The sequence below is a fragment of the Plectropomus leopardus genome, chromosome 16 (genome assembly GCF_008729295.1).
Source record: "Plectropomus leopardus isolate mb chromosome 16, YSFRI_Pleo_2.0, whole genome shotgun sequence".
Taxonomy (NCBI): domain Eukaryota; kingdom Metazoa; phylum Chordata; class Actinopteri; order Perciformes; family Serranidae; genus Plectropomus; species Plectropomus leopardus.
In genome coordinates this window covers 8,369,839-8,390,547 of record NC_056478.1, presented here as the reverse complement: position 1 = coordinate 8,390,547, position 20,709 = coordinate 8,369,839, and the positions used below count along the sequence as shown (strand labels likewise).

Sequence of the window (20,709 nt, the reverse complement as noted above, 5' to 3'; positions counted from 1 at the left end):
GGACCCCTAAAGGAGGAATAATGCCTCCTTATTTGTTTGATTATCTGTGCTGGACCGCTCGGAACTGGACCTCAGCCAGGTTAAATGTTGGACCCACGGACACACACAGTGGGGATATACAGTGGCACTCAAGCACTAAAAATACGCATAGCAGAGAGCTGTATGGAGGTCTCCTGCCAGGCATATCGGGATGGTGTGTGCTAACCAAAAAAAAAAAGAAAAAAAAAGAAAAAAAACAGCGACAAATGCTTTTCTATAGCTTCTACCGAGGCGCAATGTGTCGTTATGTAATGTGTCATTAAAGAAAGGCAGAGTGCGATGTGGGCACGAGGTGTCCGCGAGGGGGGAAACATATAAAAACAAGCTCGGGGCTCGATGAGAAGTCGCAGTCAGTGTGGGTAAATAAACGCCATCTTTCCATCATAACAAAAGCAACAGGGGTTCTTCGCAGCTTATGGCAAAGAGAGGGCTGAAATGGCAGACACCTGCTGTACAATGTTCAAAATACAAGCCAATACCAGCCAACTGCTTTTACTATTATTATTATTATTATTATTATTATTATTATTATTATTATTATTATTATTATTATTATAGAATTCTGGTAATACATTTAATGTGATGTATTAATTGTCAGCTGCAGCCATAATTTATTTAAATTTAAAATGTTCTCCCTTGCTATATTTTTATGTTCACATAATAATAATAATAATAATAATAATAATGCTGTGAACAATAATAATAATAGGATAGAGACTGGTTCACTTTACTGCTTTCCTTTCTGTGCAGACATCTCTGTGCGCCTGTTTACAGTGTGTTTTTGCTGTTTGTTATTTCTGTACTTTTTCCAAAATGCTGTGATGAGAAAAGACCGAGACTGTCCGGCTGGATCACTCAAAGCAATCCAGCCCCTTTTTGCCTTCCTTTTACTATGAAGATTTAAAAAGAAAAAAAAGAAAAACTGAATATGATATCCTGGTACCAGCTCTGGCCGCAGTGGCTCTACTACTGTATGATTCATTCATCCACTGAGGAGACTATTTGTGGGATGTATCTCAACCTTTTTTTATTTGTATGGCTTCGTTTGTTTGTTTGTTGCTGAGTTTTTCTGTCAGTCTGTGCCAAAGCACAAACACAGACACGTGTTCTTGTGCCACTTAAATCCTGTGATTAACAACCTGATCTGATAGTGGGAGGTTTTTGAGGGGAGTGAGTTGGGGATGAATTCTCTGACTGAAATCTAAAGAAAATATAGAAATTAAGAAACTCAAATCCAGCTGAAGGATGTAGATGACAGCAGAGAAAATGTAATATTTTAATAACCCGAAATGTGAATTTTTAGACAATTTCCATTTTGCATTTTGAAAACTTTCTGAATGTATTAGGCCTATATACGGGATGCCCCTTTCCTTTTTAATTATTTCATCGCCAATTATTGAAAAATGAAACATAGCAATATTGTTATTTTACGTTTTTTGTTTTTCGTTATTTAAGCGTATATAAATAACAATTGGCCCTTTATTTGAAGGCCCTGTATTTCTGTAATCACATCACATGTAATCCTTCAGCTTAATTTGAGTTTCTGAGGTGGAAAAAAAAATCAAAACCAAAACAAAATAGCATAGACCTGAAATCTGTGATCAAACGAAGAGGAAAAAGAAATCAACGATTGCACAATTTCTATATGCTTTTTGTCATTAAATCGTATTTGTTTTCTATGAAAAAAATCCAGTCTTTGCACGTTTATTAAAAAAAACGTCGCATCTCTGACGACTAGCTTTATTATAATTATGTATTCATTATTGTTTTCTTGCACGCGGCCTTGCATTATAATTATTGCTTTTATCAGTCCGTCTCGGCTGCTTAAAATTGTCCTTCAGCTGTTTCGGTAAAGTGTTTACAGCCGCTGATGTGCTCTGATACTGTTGTGAGGAGAGATTTGCGTGAAGATGCTCAGACAGTCGGTCAATGGGCTGAAATTGAAACACACTGTAGTGTTAATTAATATTTTCATCAGGATAAATATGGAAATTAATTGACAATTATAACGAGACGTAAATCAGAATATCAAAAGCTTTTCTGTTTGTTTGCACGCAGGCAAACGGCAGGCCTGCCTGTAAAATAAGCTCCACACAATAACATATTATAGGCCTGATTACAGGTGTAGGACAGCAGCTGATGCATTATAAACAAGATTTATTAGTGTATTATGTAAAATCTGGCCTGCTGCCTCCATGTTACATACTGAAATAATTATTAACATGTGCTATGTATATTTCCATTTTCTCAAAACATTTTAATAATTTTATAAATGTTAAATAACACACAACACCGAAATATTGTGTAAAAACATTTAAAAAAAAAAAAAAAAGAAAAGTAAATTAGAGAGTTGAGGAGCTGCAGTGTAAATTTAAAATAGCAACATTGAACCTCTCTGTTGTTTTCAAACATTTCCTAATGTTTTTATGAAGTAAGATTTTTAATTTAATTTGAACAAAAATAGTGGGGTATCATATTTTTAAACACATCTTTGTTTCACTTCATGCCTTAATATTTATAACATGCTTGGGCTGATTGGTGTTTCACAGAGAAACAGTCTGCTGATGCCACCTAGTGGCTATTAGAAGCAGGGTTTGGTTAGATTGAGATGTTTGCTTCATCATCAGTGATTGTTGATATTTTTGTATATGACAATGCTCTTTTAGAAATGATAACACACAACCAGGGCCATGATATCATTTAGGACTCTGGGCCAAACGTAAACACCTTTTGGGCTGATTCCAGTATTTTTCCATCACAGCTCTAATTTTCTCCACCAAAACTGAATTCTTGGCAGTGTGAGGGCTATGAAACTCTGAGGCATTTAAATTGTATTTTTTGGGAGAAAAACACTTTTTTTTTAACATATCTGTAATTTTCTAATCGTTTCACAGAAGTTTACTGTATATAATTATGTAATCTGGTACAAATTAAAGGAAGCATAAATTTAGAGAAACAAACCTATTTAGAATTTAATCAGGTGTGTTGAGTTTACAAGCATTTCGGGACTGTTTGTTATTTACGACGGGAAAGCAGGTGGTGCAAAACAGGGAAGGCACTTCAAATCATTTTTCAAACACAGGAAAGGTAGTTCTGTTTTTATTTGACTTTATGGAAGGACATTCAACTTCAATTTGTTGTATTTTGTATTTATTTTAAAAACTTCAGAACCCCAAAAACCTGCAAGCGGGTTTTAAGGGCATGCTTTCTTTAATCATCTCCAAATTCACACCATTTATCACAGCCAGAAACTGTGAAATATGGTTATTTATGGTGGAGGGAGGGTCATGAATTTTCCTCCAGCCACTCAGGGAGGCTGAAGGGAAAAATATTTGTAGCTCTTGGGAGGGTCATGGTATTTAATGACTTTTGGAGAAGTTTCTTGAAAATAGCTGATCCATGTAAATAAAATTGGCAGAGAATATAAATGAACGGCTAAATGGAAGATCCAACTAATTAAAATATTTTTTGGAGGGTTGTGGGCCACTCAGCTATGGCCCTGCTTGTGACCAATGACTCTTATATGATTTTGATGTTGTAAACATTGCTGCTTCTGCTCTAAAAACATGAAGTTATGTTTAAAATATTCAGTTATAATCCTATTCTGAATCTATTGGATTTTTTAAAAAAATGATTCCTTGTACAATTTACAGCATTAATTCTTTAAGAATATCTTTCATATTCAAGTAAAATGATATAAATCCTAAATAGAACTGAGTCAAATCTAATTGAATATGGACCTTGTGAATTGGAATCAAATCGATTAGGGAAATCAGTAGTGATATTCAGCCCTACTTATAATGTCTAGGTAAAGACAAGTCCTTTAAAAAAAATAAATAAAATAAAATTGTTTAATAATGTGATGACATAACAAGTGAAGACAAGTACAGGGACATATTAACATGAAATGAAAAACAGACAAACAAAAACAGCAACAATTTTATTCATCTAGCCCAGCATCACATCACAAAAAAACACATTTGGTTCAGTGAGCCTAACAATCCGCACAAAGTTATAATAATAATGAAAATAATAAACTAATTTAAGAATAACTGGGGATGAGATCAAACAGTAACATCAGAGTTAATGAAAAATTTGCATCTCTGTTTTCAATTTATTTCCTCATTTCTAAACAACTAGAAACAAGCGACGTACTTCAGTTTCCTTATTTAAAACAACCACAACTGTACATGTATTATACAGGCTTTTATTTTGAAATCTGATTGAAGATGTGCAATTTCAGGGCAAAAAAAAAAAAGAAAAAAAAGAAGGAATATTTTTGTGTGGGGGGGGGGGGGGGGTGGGGGGGGGGGGGGGGGGGGGGGTAAACCAGGTCTAAACCCAGCTCTCTGGAGGACCCTGTTGCCTGGATTCTGTCCTATCAGCAGGCGACCATCTGCCCTCCTCCCGGCCCTCACGCTCGTACAGGCATCCTCTGCATTATTCATATTTACACACACTCTCTCTCTCTCACACACACACACACACACACACACACACACACATACAAAGGCACATTCACTCCTCCCTGCGCACCACGTCCCACCTCACACATCATGCACACAGCCACGTGTTAGACAGCCAGCCTCGCACACACGCACAAACATGCGCGCGCGCGCACACACACACACACACACACACACACACACATACAAAGGCACATTCACTCCTCCCTGCGCACCACGTCCCACCTCACACATCATGCACACAGCCACGTGTTAGACAGCCAGCCTCGCACACACGCACAAACATGCGCGCGCGCGCACACACACACACACACACACACACACACACACACACAGCTGCTACCTCTGACACTGTACGCCATCTCTGACTCACCAGAGATGGTTTATACTCGGGTGTCATTGTCAGCTCTGAATTGTCTCCTCTGTCTGAGATCTCCCAGGGATCCGGCACAATGGCCACAGAAATGCAACCAGCCAAAGTCATCAAATATCATTCGTCTGTTTGTCTCTCTCCCTTTTCATGCCCTTTTCTCGCCCTCACCCACGCACAGACTCCACAGCGGTGCTCCCACGACTTTCTCTTTCTCTGCCCTCCTTTTTTTCTCTCTCCGTTTCTCCAGAGCTCCAGCTCGAGCACAAAGAAAAGGGCAGAGAGCTAATTCTTCTGCATTGTTGGGTGGGCTTTGTATTGTCATATGGTAGCAGGCACAGAGGGAGAGGGATTATGAGACAGATATATGCCAGAGCATACCCACCTCTAAGTGCTGATACTGAGCAGACAGCGGTGCCCCAAGATTTTCTTAGGGGCAGCCAGATTTGGCCAGTACAAAAAGAAAATGTCAATACAACGCACTCTCATCCCAACTCATCAAATACTGCTGCTTTATCAGTGGACCTATATGACACGTTAGGTGTCTTCCTGCCTTAATTTTGAATATTCAGGGTCTCTGTGTCAATAATCATTACATTTATAATGTCTTTTTAAAATACACTCAAGTTTTCTGAGAAAATGTGGAGTTTGTTACATGCATACAGTCTTTTTCAAATGCAACATACAAACACTTTGTTTTTAGGTTTACATCTTTAAATTTAGGCAACAAAAGTCCATAGTTTGGTTAAGAAAAACATCATGGTTTGGCTTAAGATAGGTACGGTTGTCACTAATGTGATGTAATGTCATGTGACATATGACCCTACAGTAGAATGCTGCACATACTGTATGAGCACGCTACGTCATTAAAATAACTCATTTGACCTTTGGTTTCACATGGGAAACAAACAGCAGGCATGCAGGTGAAAGTCTGGAGTTTGTCTTTAAAGGACAAATATGCAGCTTTAATTTGAAGGAATACATTGATTGAAAGGAATAAAACATTTACTGAGAACAAGTCTTCTCAAGCTTATTGGAGTTCATTGAAGATTAAGGGGTGTTTGGACAGGGATCTTGGTGTCAGAGACTGACACACAGGCACCTTTTGCAGCAGTATGATATGCACTTGGTTGTTGACGCAGCAAGCAACAACCGAACTCATTAAATACCGCCGCTTTGTCAGTGGATGTCATTGTCAGACACTGATGCACAGACACCTTTTGCAGCAGTAAGAAACGCCCCAGACGGCAGCAGTTTGTAACACCGGCAGCAAAAACTGAAAGAGCGAGGAAGTCTGCATTGAGTGGTTGGCCAAACAAACTCTGGACTTTCATCCAGAAGCTAGCTGTTTGTGTCCTATTTGCAACAAAAGTCAATTGATTTATTTTAATAACAACTTAGTGTGCTAGTATGTGTAACATCATTAGATGTGATGTGTGAGTCGATGTGGGTTTTCATGCAACACAAAAACTGAAACAATACAAGAGGAAAATACCACAGCTATATTTAATGAAATATTATAAGTAGCCCATTGTCAGACAGCTTTTTTTTCTCTAGATATGATACATTCATAAGAATCTTTTTCAATGAGTACAGAGCGATTTCTTTATTAATTTGATGTTTTTTTCCCCCCGACTCTCTTATTTACAGTTTGATGAGATTCCACAAGTGTTTCAGCACAAACAACACCACAAAGACAATATGGCTTCTAAAGTCTACAAGCAGAAATCTCGGTGGAGAGCGACACACACTGCAGGGCTGAACCCCGACCTCTGACCTCTAACTGCTGAGGAACACTGAGACAAATGAAGTTGTCCACAGACTGATCTGGAAGGACAGTTTTCCTGTGACGGGTGAGTAAACAGAGGGACGCTGATCATCAGCTGATCAGCAGCTGATCAGCAGGACGGCTGACCTCACCATGCTGATCTGAGCTCAAACACTCAGTTTGGGTTTTTACCTCAATATTTAGTTTTTTATGGCTTCAACTGAAGCTCTGCAGAGTAAAACCTCCTGATGTTTTTTTATGACAGTATTACTTGCAGCACATGAGGGACTGTAACATTTGAACACAATGATATTTATGCTGTGATTATAACATTTAGCACATGACATCTCAAAAACATGGACACATGCAACTACGGCAGTGACTGGAGACGTGAAATATGCAGTTGGTTCAGCTGAAGTCAGAGAATCTACAGTATTGCACAAACACACAGATCAATACACTTGATTGACTCGCAGCCACAGAAGAAAAATGTGTAAACAGAAGAAAAAAAGTGCAAAACAATTAACATTGTTTCTTAAATTCAAGCACAGCCACCATCAAAATCAATAAATATAAATATTAAATAAATAATAAATTAATATGACATATAAAAACATAGGTCATATGCTGGCACTGATATAAAGTAAACAGTCAGTTTCCATTTCTGACTAAGGTTGAGAGAAGGCAAGAACATGCAGGCGACAGGTTTTAAGACACAGAATCATTTTTTTCAGTTTTAGACGGCATTATTGTTTTGAAATTAATCTGCACATAAAGGCTTTGTGTCTCCTCACTAAAGGCTTCGATTTGAAGCCCAACTTAATGATGCTTTTGTTAAACAGAGAATCCAAAATGCAGTAAAGGGACAGTGGACCACATGATCAAAAAACCATATTTTTCCTCTCACCTGTAGTGCTATTTATCAATCTAAATTATTTTGTTGTGAGTTGCTGAATGTTGGAGATCTCAGTCGTGGAGGAGTCTGTCTTCTCTCCAATTTAATGGAACTAAACTGCTAACCAACACTCAGCTTGTGGTACTCAAAGTGCCAAAAAATACATCTGAAAAACTCAACAGCAATGTCTCTTTTCAGAAATCATGATGCGGTTACTCAAGATAATCGACAGACCTTCCTGTGAGAAGTTTCATGTAGGAACTATTTTCTTTTGACTGAACTACACCTGACAACCATAACACAGTGCAGAAGGAAGGGTATACTTACTGCCAGCTCACCAGGCAAATGTTAACTCACTTCAGAGCAGTTTTGGTCACTTAAAAACCTAAAATTGTTAAGCATTTAGTTGTTCTAAAGGACCCTTGAAGGAGTCGGATGTTCAGTTTTTCCACAAAGTACATTTTGTTTTAGTGGTTTTAAGAGTCCAAATATTGTTTTTTTAAAAAAAAAATCTAGGATGGCAATGGCCAAAATGCCAAACTTAAAGCTTTATAATGGCAGTTCACAAAGCAAAGGATTATGTAACGGTGGCTGCAGTCATTATTTTATACAGACTACGGTTACAGCTCATCCAGAGAGGACGCCGTTAATGTTTGCATCCTGCACTGTTAGAGTACCAACCTCTTATTCATGAGTAGGTGCACGCTTTCTTGTGTATTGTGATGCAGTTTTCGGGTGTAGTTTGGTAGAAAGAAAATAGTTCCTACATGAAACTGCTCACAACAAGGTCTGTGGATTATCTTGAGTAACCGGGTCATGATTTCTGCAAAGAGACAGTGCTGTTAAATTTTTCACAAAGACTTTTTTGGTGCTTTGAGCACCACAAGCTGAGTGCCATGTTGTTCCATCATACTGGAGAGAAGGTAGACATCTTTACTGCTGATATCTCCAACACTCGTAACTTACACCAAAACATTTTAGGCTGATATATATTAGTTCAGGTAAGAGAATTTTTTTTTTTTTCGTCTTGGGGTGAACTGCCCCTTTAAAGCGAAGGAGCCGCATGTTATGAAATCATCTTTAGAATTTTTTTTCCAAAACCATCATGTCATGGTCATTATCACCATTGTGGTCTATAAACTGCTTCACTTTAATGCTACATATTTTTAACTCGTTATAAAATTTTGTGCAGCAAAACAGTTCTGGTCAGGATTTATTTTGGTTATAAAAGAATTATGTGCTGACTTGTCAGTGCCCTCTAGTGGACAAACAATGTGATTGAGACACTTTTCTGAATTACCACATACATATTTTTGGCTTTTTACATGCTGCACTTTCTTTATACATAAATATGCCAATGCAAATAGTGTTTTATCTACACTGAGGTCTGGTCATACTAGCATTTAAAGTGGCAACATTTTGCAAAAATTTCAGTTCATTCAAATGCCTGCAGAGTAACGTCTAACACCAGTCTGAGCAACATTGAAATCACGACTGTTCGTGAGTGTGTGTGTGTGTGTAAGAGAGGAAAGAGGTGCCATCACTCACACACAGAGGGTGACTCATGGACTGAAGCTCACATCCTGTGCACCGCTTGCCTGCATCCATATTGTTTGCCTTAACACGCAGTATGTTTGTATGTGCATTTGCTGAGTGACAAACACACATAACATCGGCCGGCTGACCTGCACCGAATCGTCACACACTCCAAAAACACCACGCAGCCTGGCATAACAGTTACCTGCATCTGCTCTGTTATTGCTTAACACCATTTTCACCGAGCAAATCAATACTTTAAATCACAGAGTGTCACAAACGCCCAAAAAAAAGGTAATTTTGCAGGATGGCTACATCTTTGTGTGGCTGATTCTGCCAGAGGCACCAACAAACAAACAAAGCTAAAAAAAAAAGAAAGCCAGCTAAAGAAATGTAAATTATCTATGTGAAGTGTAAAGGGAGATTTTCGTTGGCACGTACCAGCCATGCACTTTCATTCAGACGATATATCTATTTAATCTATTTCTACATGATTGTTTGACTCGCTCTCGATGCTCCAATGCATACATGTCTATTTGACCTAAAGCTACAGTCTTTGATGATAATCCAAACTAGAGCTGTTCCGATACCGGTAACTTCAATACCGTCTAAAATGCTGAATCGGGTATTGACGAGTATGCAAGTCTATGCACCGACCTGATACCACGTAATTTATTAATAAACTTTACAGTAGTTTCACAACCAGATAAACTATTAAGGGTGCACTTTTTGGTTTCTCTTTGCTGTCTCAAAGCACTGTTGCAAAAATTATGTGCGTCATCATCTAAATACCTCTGTGAAGTTTAGCTCTTTTTTTTTTTTTTGGTTTTAACACACTTTTTTAGTTGTTTTACTTTGTAGTAATTTCATTTTGTGTGCTTTTCGTATTTTACATTGCTTGTTTTGGAGTTGAATATTTAGATTTTCTATTTTTGTTCTATGTTGTCTGTCTTGAAAAAAAAGATTTTTAATCTCTAGAGGTTTTCTTCAGGTTAAATAAAAAAAATACAAATAATTAAAACCCAGATAAATTATTTTTTGGTGCTCTAAAATAGCAGCCAGTTGTGCTGTGCAGCCCTGGGAACTACTGTTGTAGAGCTCCAAGGAAAAACTGATTTACGTTAAACACTGCAACGTTAGCCGTTAGCAAAATGTCAGAAATTTGGCAACGTCTATGACATTCGCTCTCTGAATGTTTTTCAAGGGGTCTAACCTGAGCCCTGCCATAATGATGACAGCCATCATTTCACATCCATACTGGATTAACAGCACGCAATTTATTTTTATTTTTTTAATGCGGTGGTATCAGATCGGTTATCTGTATCAGCCGTTGCTCAAGTTTTAGAAATCGGTATCGATTGAAAAATGGTATCGGCGCACCTCTAATCTAAACAATACAGGCACCTGACAATGCATGTTGTCACATTATGTTTATAATGTGGAAGAAAATGACATTTTTTGTCAAAATAATTGTCTTAATGACAATGAGTGCTTGTGGCAGATTGCGGTTTACTACCCATTATCCTCCATTAACTTTTACTGCACTATTTAAATTTGGGCAGCAGGCATCACTGTAATATCCCTGCCATGGAGACAGAAACGGGAGGTCCTCATGCTGATCCTGGACCAGCAAAGCGGGCGTTTATTCATGGAAACTATCACGAGACGATTCATGTCCAATACTGAAATACACCTACAGTATTTACACCATATGACAGAGGGGATGACTCTATATTTGCAGGCTATCTATACTATTTATACTCATATATAATCTATTAAATCTTATCCATTTATATATTTACACTGAGTTGTATTCATTCGCATGAATCCCTGTACATGTTCCCTACGATGTCCTATCAATACAAGGCGTTTAGGGTTCACACACACGAGGCCAGGCGGTGCGAGTTGCTACGAGGGATAACGGGGGTCAAGACTCACGTATTCGCCACGATTATGACGTCAGGTGGTGACTGCAGATAAGGTCGACCACATGGAGGAGTTTCTCAGCAGTGGCGTCATTTACTCCTGGCGTTTTTAATCTTGTCCTGCCTCAGTTTTCTCTTTCTCCCCACTGAAACTTCTCTCATTCGGTTTATCTCCATCTGTTTCCCTTTTTTTACTCCCTCTCCTTCTACTGCAGTCGTTCCTCCACTACAATATGCAAGCAAGACCTCCTCAACGTCTCCACTGTCGCAGGAGACACCAACAACAATTCACCGTTATGTTCTGTTCAGAGAGGTAGGGGACGCATGTGTGCAGGCGGGACACAGCTCCCCCCTGTGGTGAGCAAATGTGTGGCGTGTACTACATCTTTACGTTTCGTCAACACTTGTCGATTTCAGAGCACTCTGTGTCCATGTCCGAGTCGTACAGCGAGTGGCCGGTTGGGTCGCTGTCGGGCGACAGAGGGTCCTTTGGTGTGTGAGGGTGGGAAGTGTGCGTGTGTGTGTTGTCCTGGAAAGTGTCCGTGCCGGAGAAGAGGCCCAGGTCGGGCAGTTTGGAGGGCGCATCGCTGCCCTCTGTGGTGTCGCTGTAGCAGAAGTCCTCCAGGTCCACGAACCACTCGGGCCAGAATCGCCGGCGTATGCGCTCACAGTACATGGCCAGGTTAATGAGCTCACCTGGAGGAGGACAGACAGCTGAGTGTGTAAGGTGCTCTGAAGAAATCATGCAATCTTATTGATGATTAAACCTCAACAAATGCTTGATTAGTCAGTTGGAAGTGATTTTGATCATTTATTAATAATTGAAAGTAATATTTCACCCCTCAAATGACCATTTGTATATCAGTTAGGCCTGTTCACCTCGTGTTACATTGAGTTCCAAAGAAAGTCATAGGGGTCTGTGTATAACAGCAAAACTATATCAAAACATTTGTTTACAGTCTCTTCTCAAACAGACAGCCCTTTCCACCAGGGAACTGAACTAAAGGTGAAATTTATCTACAATCTCTCCAAAGCCAGACTCCACTGACAAAAACAGTAATTTTACCTCGCTGAACACAGGAGCTGTTGGTCTACCACGTCCAGCTAAAGACTTACTTACTAAAGATATGAGAGGAAATACAGTATGTTCCTTTACAATATGAGCAAAACGCTGAACTCACCTTTTATCAGCTGCTCTGGTCGTGTTCCTGGTAGCGTCCACATTGCAGGGGCCAGATGACTGAACACTGCAGCGTCGACTGTTGAAAGCTTAGAGCCCATAAGATACTTCTTATCACCTGAGACAGCACAAAAAAAAATCAAATAAATACAATCTGTGTGTAGACGTTCTGTCTTTCTTCAAGACATATTAGTTCTACCTTTTTGAAAAATAAGCTTCTTGGCTTCAGATTTTATATGAGAGCGTTCTCATGTCTGAAGAGTAAATATAAACCCAGATGCTGTTTAGCTTATCTCAGCATAAATACTGGAAACCCAGGGAAACAGCTGGCTTGGCTCTGACCATTTATACATTTGTACACTAAATGTACATGAGAGGAAACTGAGAGGAAAAAAAATACTTCAGGCCACACGGTAAAAGGCATCAGCGATCATTTGATGCATTAAGGGTTATAAAACTTTAACCTCTGAGAGCACTGTTAATACAACAGCACACTCTCAGATCTGCCTTTTTCATCTCCAACCACAAACTGCCAGAGGTCATGCATTGACTCCAGACTGCAGTGCTAACTTTTCACCACCGGAGGTCAGTATTATGCTTTTATTTGATTAGTACAAACAAGATGTCGCTGGTTATAGTTCTCTGGACACACATCAGAAGCGATTCTATTGGTTTTACTTTGCCATTAAAGCTGTGGATCTGCTTCCAGGGCACACAAATTGTGACAAAGTCTCACAATTAAACAGTGAAAGCTCTTTCGATACACATTATACTCATAAATGCTGAAGAAAAACGAATTATACTGTGCTAAAGGCTGTCACATAGCCAAATGAATCCCTTGAAACCTGAGCAAACTGGTGGTTTGATTTCTTTCAAAAACATGGGTAGAAGGCAGTGAGCAGCTTAAAATCACCAAGAAACTAGTTTAAAGTAAAAAAGTAAAAAGAAAATTACCTAAAAATAAGCAAAAAAAGAAAAAAAAAAAAGATTTTTTATCTGTATAATTTTTTTCTGTTACATATTTCATATTGTGCAAATATAATGTTTATATAGTTTTCTGAACATTATTCTCTACTTTTTTGTCTCTTTTATTGAACTGATTTTCAGGGTATTTTCTTTTCATCTTGAACTAATTTCTTGCAATTTGTGGGGCATTGCAAGAAGGTTGCTCATTGCCTTTTCCCCCATGTTTTCAAAAGAAATCAAACTAAATTGCTCAAGACATTTGATATACAAAAGATCACTGGGGCGTAAATTATTACTTGCAATTTATATTCTTTCTGCAAAGCACCCCACAGATAATAAACATAGATCGTAATCTTCCAAATGATGAACAACATTATTTTTTCCAGATGTCTCACCGAGTAGCGTGGCCAGGGTGCGCATGTCCTTCTCCATCAGGGCGTAAACCTCATCCTCGGAGAAACGTCCGATCCCGTGCCCGTACATCTCCCTCTTGACGATCCCGCCGGTCAGGTGACTCAGGATCCACTTGAGCAGGTCACTCAGCGGCCCGCTCACTGCCAGCATCTTCTGCGTCTCCTCCAGGTTGTCCACCCACTGACAGTAAGCTATGGTCCTGCAACACAAACACACAAACACACACACACACACACACACACACACATCTCAGGGTGAATATTCTACTACTGCTACTAGAACATAATTTCAAAAAAGTTATGTATCAATTTGGCAAATACATTTTTATGATTTATAATTCCCACTTCTGCCCCTTATCAATGAACTGTATTGATTTAGGACAACAAATCTGCAGTTTGGACGTCACTGGTTCCTCACCAGTAGAAATGCTCCTCCACCATTTTGGTTATGGCACGAGACACGGCCTTCTCCTGCGGCGTCAAGCCCTTGTTGAGGCTCGCGCCCAGCCTCTCCTCCAGGAAGTCGATGATGAATTCGGTGCCACACACCTGCTCCTGGTTGTATTCAATCCACGGCATCTTTCCTTGAGGTGAGAGCTTCCCATCAAAGTAGTTCTGTGAGAGAAAAGAGGATCAGGAGAGAGAGAAAACCCCAGTGAAGGAAAAGATGTTGAAGGAATGGAGAGAGTGGTTGATGATTGGTACTAGCTGAATTAAATTGGATTTGGATCAGGACAAAACATTTAAGTAAAATTTTAATTATCCTTTGCAGGAAAGCTGAGTGACAGCAGCAGCAGAGACTCCGAAATGAACAATAATTAATCAAAGCTGAAGTCATTATACAATTTAAGAAGAAATATGGATTAAAAAGTTCTCACAATTAATTGGGTTGCAACAGCAAGGATTAATTTAGTCTGAGATTAACTCTAATCAGAGTTTAGTAAAACTAGGTTTAAAATGAGTAAATCCAGATTTAAAATTGATCTTGGTTTAATAAAGCCAGGTTTATGTGTTTAAACAGAGTTTAATTAACAGGGACATAGTATTTTCATATTGAATTAAGATTATGTATATATATATATATATATATATATATATATATATATATATATATTTATATAAATATAGATAATCAACATGCTATCAGCACCTAGATTATTGCTCAATCCATCTCAAAAAGTTAAACCTCCTTTAACTGAAGGTTTAAAGTTAACCCTTGATCACACTTTAAATTTGAGTCTAAATTTTTGGTGCAATAGAAATAAATCTAATCTGGGTTTAGAGTAAATACTAGGCAGAGATTTAAAGAGAGGTTAAAATTGAATCTCTTGAAACTAAGTTTTAAGTTTAGTGCAACAGAATTTTACCTTAAACCATGATTTATATATGTAGACATCCAGATGTTTGTGTATTACATTTTAATTGCATTTTATTTGAATGATGTTTTACCTTGTTTTGTTATTTTTTATGGTTTTGTATTATGAAGCACTTTGTAACTCTGGTTTAGAAAAGTGCTATAGGAATGAGGTTTATTATAATAATAATAATAATAATAATAATAATAATAATAATAATATAATGATAATGATAATGATAATGATAATAATAATAATAATAATAATAATAATAATAATAATAATAATAATCAGGTTTAAAAGATAAACCCTGTTGCTGTAATCCAGCCTCGGTCAAACAGATGTGGTGCAGACACATGAGCACAGCTGTACCTTGTAGGGCAGATCAACCATACGGAGGTAGGTCTCCAGTTTAAGGCAGAAAGGGGACAGGGACGGGACGCCAGTTTTGGGCCTGGAGAACTGGTGGAGTATGATGGCATCTTTAGAGTCCAGCTCTTGCTCCTTTCTGTGTGGAGGACAGAAGGACAGAGCTGCAGATCACTCAGAGGGAGAGGCTTAAAAAAAACCAAACTTTTGTTTGTACTGATCACACTGTGGGAACGTAATCCTTTTCACAGACACATTAAAGCCGCAGTTGCCAACACTATATTCACACAGTAGTACATGAGGCAGATAATCCTCAGAAAATCTATTTCCTTTGCATACTTTAGTATTGCCTCTAATTGCCTCACTGCATGTAAACAAACACAATCTATCAGCGCCGAGGAGTCTTTAAAGCAGCTGTCAGTCTTGTCAGTCACTGCTCATGAACTGTGGTGTCAAACTAGGCAGCGCTAATCAAATATGAATCAAGATTCTGCTAAATAAAAGCTAAATATAAGGCTAAAGCCAGCAGCTGGTTAGCTTGGGTTAGCATTAAGACTGGAAACGGGAAACAGGTCGCCTGGCTCTGTCTGCTGATGGCAAAATGAATCTACCAGCAGCTGTAAAGATCACTAATTAACACAGTATATCTGCATACATAAACCTCAGGGGTAAAAATAAGACATTTTAAACCTCAGGGGTAAAAATAAGACATTTTAGAGGGTTATTTATGTTTCAGACTGAGGAAACTAAAAAGATATTTATAGTGTCCTTGTGTCACTTCCTGGAGACTCCACTGGTTTCTTGGCAACCTCTCAGTGACGTAGAGAGTCCAGGTTTTGTCACCTTGGGACGGAGCCAGGCGAGCAGTCTCTCCTGTTTACAGTCTTTATGCTGAGCTAGCCTAAGTATGTGGCGAAGGCTATCGTATGATTAATAAACGAAATGATCTGTAACCAAGGTCCTTTATCCGGCCCTGAGTGATCGTCAGCCCCGGGCCATTTATCCCAGCCAAAGGAAAAAACTGCAGTGTCAGAACGAAGAATAATGAAAGGTTATATTGCATTCACATGGAGACTGTTGGAAGCTACTTCAGTGACAAGAGCAGGCCAGGAAATAGCAACAAATTTACATGGGCACAATAACGCAGAATTACAGGGAGCTGTGTGAAGAGCTGAAATGCAAACACAAGCCTTAGGGACTGTACTTTTTTTTAATCAGCAGACTTGATTTAGTTTCTTCTCTCTTTCTCAACCCTCCCCAAAGCTACAAATATTTTTCCTTGAGCCTCCCCTGAAGTGACACAAATAACCACAGACTTATATATGTATGTTTTTTGGGTTTTTTTTTTTCAAAGTTGAAAACAAGAGTCAAAAATACTTTGTTTTCACCATTGTCATGCATGCAAGAGCACATAATTTAATGGCTGTGTTTTGTTTTTGTTTTTTTTACACGTTATTGCAATCCAGTTTTGGCAAATTAGGATCGGATGAGAAATAAGATTTTAGGACATTAGAGGCTTAGGACCTCTGTCAGAGGGTGCAAAGGATCCTCCACTGGCACTTTTTGTTGTTAACAAGCTCTATTTTATTCTGGCACAATATGTATATATATATATAACTTTATTTGTATTGTGAATTGGAAGAAATTGTTTGGGGGGCCACCTATCTGGGACCTCATTTGGTCCGCGGGCCGTTAATTGAGTATCACTGCCGTGGATTACAAATTAGTTCCGACTACGCTGATGCCATGACAACAGCACTAGGACTTCTAACTGAGCATGTATCACTCCGCTTCACAGGTGTGCTGAGCCCTATGTTAACCTACATTAAGAGTCGTCGTAGCGAACTTTTCACCGCAAAGAGGAACATTTTTTCGCAAATAACATTCAAGTTAAATCATAAATGGTCAACAAAAAAGGATGAAGAGAAGGAAAGAAGCTTGGATACCTCACTGTAAATCTCCAGGTATGCTCGTATGACATTAGCCAGTGTTGAAACGGTAACGCGCTCTTTTATAAAGCTTTTAACTCATCGGAATCAAACTTATGTCACCAAAGAGACTGTCAACAGAGTTTTAATTCTCTGCTCGCACAACAAATGGAAAAATACAGTTAAATGTACATGATATAAAGTAGCTGACCTGTGGTAACGTGTCGACCTAGCTTACACGAAGTAGCTAGCTAGTGTGTTTAAATGTCAATGTGTTGATTGGCGACAGTCCAGTTGCAGAACTATTTGTGTTGGCGGAGCGAAATAAATCGTTAAATAAACAAACAAAATAATAATCTGTTGTTTGTGAACAAGTAAATGGCGCTTGTGGAGCTTTTTTATAAAAATAATGTCACATTTAGTGGTGTACTGAATATCAGCACGGCTGTGATTAACTACACTAAAGCTCAGTACTCCCTCTAATGTGTGCTTAAAATATATTTACTGTAGCCTAAGGGACTGTTCACTATGTTTGAGAGGGAATGAGGTGGTGCAAAACGAGGAAAGCATTTCAAATATGTTTTTAAGCACGAGAGGGGCTTATGGTTTTTCGTTTGGCTTAAGTCCTAATTTTACCGGATGTGTATGTAGGCTATATATTTATATATCACGTTGTCATGAGGATATGTATGTATTTATTTATCAGTGTCTTTATTAAGATATAAACAAAGAGTAAAGAGAACATGAACAATGTATTAAAACACCACAAAAAATGGCTTCTTCAGACTGAAGTCAATATTTGGATATCTGGTGTCAAACATGGAATCGCATAAACCTAACAAAAGGGAGATTAAACTATCAATATTGAGCTTGAGCTTTGGACACGTCTTGAACTTGGTGTAAATACACCACAAGATAAGTACAGTACATCTCATATATTCTGCCCAAGACAGTTCAAGACATGATAAGTGGAAACACTAAATACATTGTAACTTTAGCCAGTTGAAGTTGTTCTTTTTTTCTGAAATATTTTCATTTTTACTACTGTATACATATTTACTTAGCTCTGGTTGTATTTTAGTAAAGACACTTCTGAGAAATAAAAATGTATGATTATTATAACCTTGCTAAAATAACGTAAAGTTTAAGGTTGCCTAAGACTTTAGCACACTAGCCTACTATATCTATACATCTCTATCTATCCATCTATTTATCTATATGTATATATATAGAGAGAGAGAGGAAGAGAGAGAGAGAGAGCACCTCCCTCTACTTCGATAAATAAAGCACAGTCCCTAATAAGGCTAAACATGATCATGAAAGACTTTTATTTGGGGCATTCTTTGTTGTAGTTTTGCTGTGGGCCTGTGATTTGTCAGCTGCAGTGGGCCTTGACTGCAGGTAACCCTAGATGTTGTTTTCAGATCAATAGACTCAAACCCTCATTCCTGCCAGTGCATAATCAATAATAATTTAAAAAAAAAAACCCTACAAATATATTAATCTATCATATTACAATTTCTTTTTAAGCAGCTGGGGCTTCAATGTAAGACTGTTTACAACAGAGGGATTTTTTTCCATCTAACTGCAGTGCTTTAGACTGAAACCAAACACCGGAGCGTGTGTGTGGAGCAGAGGGGGATCACAATGAAGCAAACACAAGAGGAACCTATACATCATGTCGCCTTGTCCTTGAGATAAATGAAAGTGACCTGATGTCAAAGTCTATGATGTCAATCCACATGACAGGAGAGTTGTTTAAATTAGGCCCAACAAACAACAGAAATTAGCCATAATTTGTTTATTATCATTATTATAGTGATTGTTTTGAATGATCAAGCCTGAAATATGAAGCATGACCCTTGCAGGAGGTCACTCGTGCATGAATTCACCATAATAAGCTAATAAAGATGGGGATAATGTGTGTTTGTGTGGTGGTGGTGGTGGTGGTGGAGGGTTCAGTTACATCACAATCCACCCACTCACGACTCCTTATTCTCCCCTGACTCCTCCGCTCTCACCCCGCCCAGCCTGACGAGATTAAGTAATATCAAACCCCAGAGAAAATACAGCAGAGCTCTGGAGTGAAAATGTGAGCAGAATGAGCGGTTTTCTGATCGATGTGGCTCACAGAGGCCTGAGTGTGAAAGTGATGAGCTCTGCAGCTTCTCTACAGTCTCCTCGGCTCTGACAGTGTTGTTTGGTACCTGATGGCCAGCAGTTCGTGCAGCAGATAAGCAGCGGCAGCCAGCAGAGCCCCTCCGGTCAAATACAGCGTCTTCCGCCACCACGAGTCCGAGCCCAAAGCTGACATGATCCCGCCGTAGTCCTGCAGTGGGTACGCGATGATGTACCCATAAAACGAGAGCTGCTCATCGGAGCCCAGCAGGCCGGAGGAGAAGCTCTGGTTCTGGCCAAGATCAACCACACACGACCGCGTCCAGGCAAACCCGACGCGCCAGTACATGCTCTCTGTCTCCGGCCACTTTCCGCCTCACTCTGGCAGCTCGGGGCTTCATCAGCGGGGGCTTCATGGGTGCACGGGGCTGCAGGTGCGGGGCGACTGCGCGAGGAGCGGCCGACTTGACACGAGCATCCCGCCCGGAGCGTGTCCCCGCAGCGGGGTCGACATCCTCCGCAGCCCGCCGGAGCTCGCTGGCTGTAGCCGCCCTCCTCTCACCGTCAAGTCAGACAAGTAAACAACAGCGCGTCCGGCTCGGCCTTTCAAACTAAAAGTTGATTATGCTCTGCAAAATTTTAGTGATGAAAAACACCAGAGTGAAAGCAAAAATGTTACAAACACCAAACCTGTACGCTTCAGATTGATTCACTGACAGATTAGATAACATTAGATTTCACTTTGGTGTCATAAATAATTCTGAAATTTGTCTAGCGGACATCATCGTCAACCATTTCACCTGTACAAAAACACAAACACTTAACTCTTTCTTGTTTTAATTTTAAGTATGAATCACTTATCCTAAGGGTAAAAAATGACATGCCTTCATTAATCCCCTAAAATAAAGAAGCTTGATTGAATTTTATACCCCAAATCTACAGTATGTTGCATGAAGAAGCAACGTCTTTCATCGAAAGCTTTTTAAATATCTAGGTTTTCCCTTTTCACAGTGCAGAAAGACTACATTTAAGACTGCATTTAAACTGTCTGAGAATAAGGCCTACCAGTGTATCTCATAGACTGTAAGTAATAATTATTATATACAGTCTATGAGTTATCTCTAGTCGCATTTAATTTATTCATGCGGCCCAATATCACAGATTTTCCCCAAGTGGGCTTCACAATCTGTTCAGCATAACTTCTGTCCTGGACCCTGACTTCAGATAAGAAAAAACTATAATGGGGAGATAAATAAAAGGAAGAAATACTTTCACTGCTCAACTCACTTTACTGCGATTATTATTCTGATGTTTTTGCTGCTTTTGTTTTTCTCCTGACAATGAAACATATCGTTTTATTTTGAAAGGGAAATCCTGCAGT

The 20,709-nt window shown here is 39.0% G+C and overlaps 1 protein-coding gene across 1 annotated transcript; it reads right to left on the bottom strand.

Annotated features, from left to right (window-relative positions):
• Window positions 1–10,391: 10,391 nt before the first annotated feature.
• On the bottom strand, window positions 10,392–19,874 carry faxca (failed axon connections homolog, metaxin like GST domain containing a). Its single transcript, XM_042503778.1, has 6 exons — window positions 19,418–19,874; window positions 15,286–15,421; window positions 13,977–14,173; window positions 13,541–13,758; window positions 12,181–12,297; window positions 10,392–11,695 (listed from the first exon to the last, which is right to left on the bottom strand). Exons 1-6 carry the CDS (start codon window positions 19,675–19,677, stop codon window positions 11,397–11,399), a joined length of 1,227 nt encoding a protein of 408 aa, XP_042359712.1. The 5' UTR covers window positions 19,678–19,874; the 3' UTR covers window positions 10,392–11,396.
• Between the last annotated feature and the right edge of the window lie 835 nt (window positions 19,875–20,709).

What these genes read in the sequence shown, in the direction of transcription:
- faxca (XM_042503778.1), bottom strand. Translation starts at nt 19,677, where the DNA reads ATGTACTGGCGCGTCGGGTTTGCCTGGACGCGGTCGTGTGTGGTTGAT. An exon ending in CACCCTGGCCACGCTACTCG is followed by an intron (nt 12,298 to 13,540) that starts GTGAGACATCTG and finishes GTGCTGTCTCAG; the next exon opens with GTGATAAGAAGTATCTTATG. An exon ending in ACCAGAGCAGCTGATAAAAG is followed by an intron (nt 11,696 to 12,180) that starts GTGAGTTCAGCG and finishes GTCCTCCTCCAG; the next exon opens with GTGAGCTCATTAACCTGGCC.